Source organism: Ictidomys tridecemlineatus, chromosome 11 (assembly GCF_052094955.1).
Source record: "Ictidomys tridecemlineatus isolate mIctTri1 chromosome 11, mIctTri1.hap1, whole genome shotgun sequence".
Taxonomy (NCBI): Eukaryota; Metazoa; Chordata; class Mammalia; order Rodentia; family Sciuridae; genus Ictidomys; species Ictidomys tridecemlineatus.
The window spans coordinates 100,426,883-100,432,889 of record NC_135487.1 but is presented as its reverse complement, the minus strand read 5'-3'; the positions used below and the strand labels follow the sequence as shown (position 1 = coordinate 100,432,889).

At 35.2% G+C, this 6,007-nt stretch overlaps 1 protein-coding gene across 2 annotated transcripts; it reads left to right on the top strand.

The window, feature by feature from the left end:
• Window positions 1-751: 751 nt before the first annotated feature.
• On the top strand, window positions 752-5,510 carry LOC101975106 (olfactory receptor 4F3/4F16/4F29). 2 transcript variants are annotated; one of them, XM_040289097.2, is made up of 2 exons: window positions 752-761; window positions 4,582-5,510. In XM_040289097.2, exons 1-2 carry the CDS (start codon window positions 752-754, stop codon window positions 5,508-5,510), a joined length of 939 nt encoding a protein of 312 aa, XP_040145031.2. The 2 variants fall into 2 exon arrangements, with proteins under 2 accessions (XP_040145031.2, XP_005342125.2); XM_005342068.2 differs by lacking the exon at window positions 752-761 and having other exon boundaries at window positions 4,572-5,510.
• The last annotated feature ends 497 nt before the right edge of the window (window positions 5,511-6,007 follow it).

Below are 6,007 nucleotides of genomic sequence, written 5' to 3'. Positions count from 1 at the left end.
ATATAGGTAAAATTTATTTGGGGGAATAAATTTAAAAATAGGAAGCATTGCTTTAGTTTGAGACATGATGCTGTTCTTGGAATTGCTATGAACTCGAATCAGATCCTAAAGGGCTTGAGTGTATCCTAAAGTGAAATAGAAAGTTTCCTGGAGAATGAATTGAATAACACAGAATCATAGTGAAAAAGCCTACAGACATACTTTTACCTAGAACTGAACGACATTTTGCCTAGGAAAATGTGAACAACATTAGAAAAAGCCACAGTTTTATAATATTTTGGATTCTTCATAGGTTGCAATTAATCATTCTGTTGTGATAATTCCATTCATGATCTCACCTTCTGCAACTTGGTGATAGGCAAAAAAAAAAGACTCATGAAAAATTAAAAACAACAAAAAAGTTATATATTTTCTCTCCATTGACTTTTCAAAAGATGGGTATAAATTGATCATCTATAAAATAGAAGCAAATTTACTAGGAATTTATCAAGTTTGCCAGATGGAAGAGTCTTATAGACACCTGAATAGAAATAAAAATTTGACATGGAGACCAATGACCCAAAGCTGAATAATTTCCAAGGTAATGTAATTTTGTAATGTGCAATCAATAGCATGAAGAGAAAGCCTGCAGATGACAAAAATTTCAAAGTTAAATAATATTTTAAAATACCAAGAGTTAATATATTTGTGTTTTCCCCATAGTTTATAATCAGAGTGTTTATACCAGTTTAATCTCTGAATTGTAAGAAGAATGGGGAAGAGTTTACAAAGTGTTCTTAAAGGGAAAATTGTATATCTTTGAGTTTTGCAAACGAAAGCTACAGGGTGACTTTGTTTCATTTAACTAAACAGGCATTTATTTGAAAAGGATATGTTCCCATAGTAATAAGTAGGAGTAGAGATGATCTCAAATTAGAGGGTGTTAGATTTTACTTGGGTATAAAAAATGTTTTGTGACACGTTGTAGAGTAAAAACACAGTAAGTTTGAGCTGAGGGACATCATCAACTTGGAATATTTCTACAGGACAGAGGAAACATACATGGATAAAGGTGTAGATGAGACCTATATTTTCTATAGGCCCCGTTTAACTTGATGACTCTGTATTTGGAACCCCATTTTGCCAAATATTTCCTTCATTTATAAAAATTAAATATCTGGGCATCTGATTTGGAGGATTTCTAAATTTTATATAAGAGAAAAAGGAATCCATGGCAACACAGGGTAAAGAGTTCTTGATTTTGCATCATGGATATATAATTAGTTCAAATGAACCTAATTAAAGCATTTAAGAAAAATTATTTCAAGGACAGCTGATTGATATGAGAAGATGATTTGAAAAGTGCTCCTTCAGGAGGTTCCCTGAGGATATTGATGACTTTTAGGTAAAAAAGCATCATGTCCTTGATTCTTCATCTCAAAACCTTTCCAGGACTTTTTCTCTAGAATGAGATTTGAATCCTGACCCTATGTCAAGTGACTTTAAAGCTGTAATGGCTCTAACTTTATGAGAATTTATATTCCCTGATATTTATAGGTATACAATCTCATCTACATTCCATAGCTGCATCTCATTTTATTTTAAACTCACTTTAAAGAAAAACTTGGGTTCCTGTCTACTTCATAAGAGCAGAGATCCAAAAAGACATGTGCATTTACAGATCATGAAAACTAATGGAGAAAATTTTCTAAGAGCCTTAGTGCTGAAAAGGCTCCTGGAGATATAATTTGTTTATAATTATACTATTTCTAAAGAATAGCTTAAAAGAGCAGTGTAGATCACATCTTAGAGACTCTATTATTAATTTGAAATGAAATTTTTTCCTCTTCCCTTTTCATTACATGCATACTTTTCAAATTTCATAATCCTTTTTGGATTTTCCTCTAATCTTTTTATTTCATGTTTGCTGCAATACCTGCTCCCTTTTATAATGTTTTATTTTCTATTTTCTCGATCACTTCACAACTGCAGTCTTATAAACTTCTTTAATTATATAATTAGGTATAAATTAATATGCTTTTAAATCATCCAAATACATCTTTTAATATCTTTCAGAAAACACTTACTTGTTCCCAGCATGTACCTGCTGTGATTCTAAGTTTTGGGGAACATTGGAGAGAAGACAGATGTAGTCCTAAACTTTATGGTGATTCTGATCTAATTAAGGAGAACTTCACAGTGAATTGTGTTTGTACTAAGCATTACAAATACATTTAATTTACATTTGAATTTTTACTTTTGCTCCCTAAAAGAATGACTATTATAATCTATTATTGAGTAGAAGAAGGCACTATATTTTGAAGTATCTTTTAGATATGGTGTTTTCTCTACTTGTCAATACAATCTCTTGTTTTTATTTACTTATTTATCTCATGCACTAAGAACTATGATGGGTAAGTGAAAGAAAGGAAAGTAATACTAATATTTACTGAATATCTACATATGGAATACAAACATCTGGAATGCATGATTACAATTTTTAATTATTTTATACCTACAACTCACTGTAAGAAGTCAGTATTTAATTTTGTTCATCTGATAAATAAACTGTGGAGTAAACATTAATATTAATTAATATTAGCTTGTCAGGAGCTGAACTATAGTATACATTTTGGTTTTTTGAATCCAAAGTCCTTTTTTGTTCTACTATGTTGCTTCCCTAAATGCAGTCAAAAGTACAATGTACTGTCTTCAGTCCTTTCACAGATGTTTTAACAAAATGTTGTTTACTACTACACCACAGGAACTTTATAGGTTTAGCTTTCAGATCCCGTGCTACTTGAGGGCAGTGATTCCACATTATCTTATTTTTCTCCCCCAGTGCTGCATGAACTGATACTTCAGTAGATTAAAAATTTAGACATTTATTTTTCATCATAATGTCAAATTGTTGGAGAAACTTCTCACACTTACTCATCATTTCAGTTGCTAAGGTGATGCAAACTGGTAATTGACAGTTCATGGACCTGCATCTCTCTGTAGACCACTTTTTCATTGCATCAGAGAATCAAAATAACATAAAGTAAGACCTTCTAGCTACGGTACACATTTCATAAACTTTGAAGATAAATGTTTTCCAGAGGTGGGGAGTAGGAAGGAAGTGCTCATTTATCAGAATAATCTTGTGGTCTTGGTGGAGGCATGAGTTGAGAAAAGGTGAAGAGTTTTCTCTGACTGAAACAGGCTATGTGTTTTGAAGGAAAAATTGAAAGAACTTGGGGTTGAGTCACAGTTTCCCATATTGATCAACCTTCTATATCTCACGAGGAACCACACTGCAACTTCTCTGGACAAAGCAGAAGGATATTAAATTCAGAGATAACACTACATGGAACAGAACAATCTTTATGACAGCCACCAACTTCTCTGTGTGGTCACAATTTCAAAATCTGTGGGCATAATAAGTGGATTCCCTCCTTTCAGTTTCATTAAGGTACAATTGAGAATAAATTTTAAATATATTTATGGTGAACACTGTTAGATTTTGATATGTGTATACACATTGTAAAATGATTGAATCAAGCTATGCTTATTTGTGATGAGAAGAACATTCAAGATTTACTTCTTAGGAATTCTCAAGGATGCAGTACACATTTATTATAAACCATAGTCACCATACCATATTACAGATATCCACAACTAAGGTTCCAAACTGAATATTTGACGAATATCTTCCCATTACATCTCCCCACCACACCCCATTCACCTCTTGCCCATCATAATAATCTCTGCTTCTATGAATGTGACTTCTTTTATATTATACATAAAAGTGAAATCTTTCAGTAATTTTCTTTCCATGTCTCCTTAATTTCCTTGGCACAATAACTTCCATTCTCATTCCTATTGTCACAAAACACAGAATATCCTTTTATAAGGTGAAGAGTTTGAGTGTGTGCCTATGTGTGTGTGTGTGTGTGTGTGTGTGTGTGTGTGTGTGTGTGATCGACACAACTGTCAATGGACACGTTAGGCTGTTTCCATATATTGTACTCTGTACTCTCCCAGCATATTGGAAATAAGGTGATAATGAAAATGGGAAGATGTCTTTTGGGTATAATAATGTCACTAACCTTCAGATATATGCCTACAAGTGGAATTGTGGATTATATGGAAGTTCTACTGTAATTTTTTTTTCTTGTGATACTGGAGATATAATCCATGGCCTTCTACAAGCTAAGCAAGTGCTCTACCGCTGAGTTGCATACCCAGCCACTATGTTTAATTTTTTTTAATGAGTTGCTGTACTATCCCTTAATGGCTATGCTAACTGTCCAATCCACAGGGTACTTACTTGACATCCACCCTAAACTTGTTATATTTTGTCTCTATAATAATAACACTTTTAACAAGTAAATTGATATTTCACTGCAATTTTAGTTTATACTTCCTCGATATGTTAGTGATGTTTAAGCCTTTGTTCATATACTTATGGACATTTAGGTTGGTTTAATGCTAAATGAAAACTAGGTTTTTATAACTTAGACGTATCCCCTCCTGGTCTATTCATAGAGTTGTCATAATTTTCATTTTCTCCTGTTGTTCTCCTTCAGGCAGCACCTCCTACAAAGCCAATGGATGGAGCAAATCACTCTGTGGTGTCGGAGTTCATGTTCCTGGGACTCACCAACTCCTGGGGTATCCAACTACTCCTCTTTGTTTTCTCTTCCATGTTTTATGTGGCAAGCATCATGGGAAACTCCCTCATTGTGTTCACGGTGGCTTCTGAGCCTCACTTACACTCTCCCATGTACTTTCTGTTGGCGAACCTCTCCTTCATTGACCTGGGTGTGTCTTCTGTTACTTCCCCAAAGATGATTTATGACCTCTTCAGGAAGCACAAAGTCATCTCCTTTAGAGGCTGCATCACCCAGATCTTCTTCATCCATCTCATTGGTGGTGTGGAGATGGTGCTGCTCATAGCCATGGCCTTTGACAGATATGTGGCCATATGTAAGCCTCTGCACTACCTGACCATCATGAGCCCAAGGATGTGCATCTTCTTTTTAGTGGCTGCCTGGGTGGTTGGCCTTATGCACTCACTGGTTCAATTGGCTTTTGTAGTAAAGTTGCCCTTCTGTGGCCCTAATGTGTTGGACAGCTTTTACTGTGACCTCCCTCAGTTCATCAGACTTGCCTGCACAGACACCTACCGACTGGAATTCATGGTCACAGCCAACAGTGGTTTCATATCTGTAGGCTCCTTCTTCACACTGATCATTTCCTATGTGGTCATCATTCTCACTGTTCAGAAACACTCTTCTGCTGGTTCCTCCAAGGCTCTGTCCACACTGTCAGCTCACATCACTGTGGTGGTCTTGTTCTTTGGTCCTTTGATATTCTTCTACACGTGGCCATCTCCCTCCACACACCTGGATAAGTTCCTGGCCTTGTTTGATGCAGTTCTGACTCCTTTTCTAAATCCTGTCATCTACACACTACGGAACCAAGAAATGAAGGTGGCAATGAGGAGAATATGCAGACAGTTAGTGAGTTACCGGAAGATCTCTTAAATGATTGTATTTAGAATAATCTTCTCTGAACACACACATTCCTTGTCTATGATAAAACTCAGAGATAAGCCTTTCTTTGCCTACTCTGATTTGTTTATGCATGCTGACATTGAGGCCATTTTGTCTTCTAATTAGAAGGAAGGGAAAAACCTCTTCTGAAAACAGAAGAAAACACATAGAAAATTATTTGAAAGGCATAGATTATAATAATCCTGAACCTAAATTCCTAAGGAATAATATTTAAATAAAGTAAATTTGTAAACATATGGAAGAGGGCAGGCTACTTTAAAGCCTTTAGAACAGGGAAAAATTTCTCATTTTTTTTCTTTTAAAAACAGCAATATTCTCCACATACAGGAATTTCTGGCTGTATTCAAAGAGAGGACATTAAAATGGGTTTCTTTTGCTTTCTTGCAACTTGCAAACACTCTACTCCTTCTTGGTACTCTGCAAGGCTGTGCAAGGAGGTTAGACTCTCAAGAGCACTCACCTAGTCT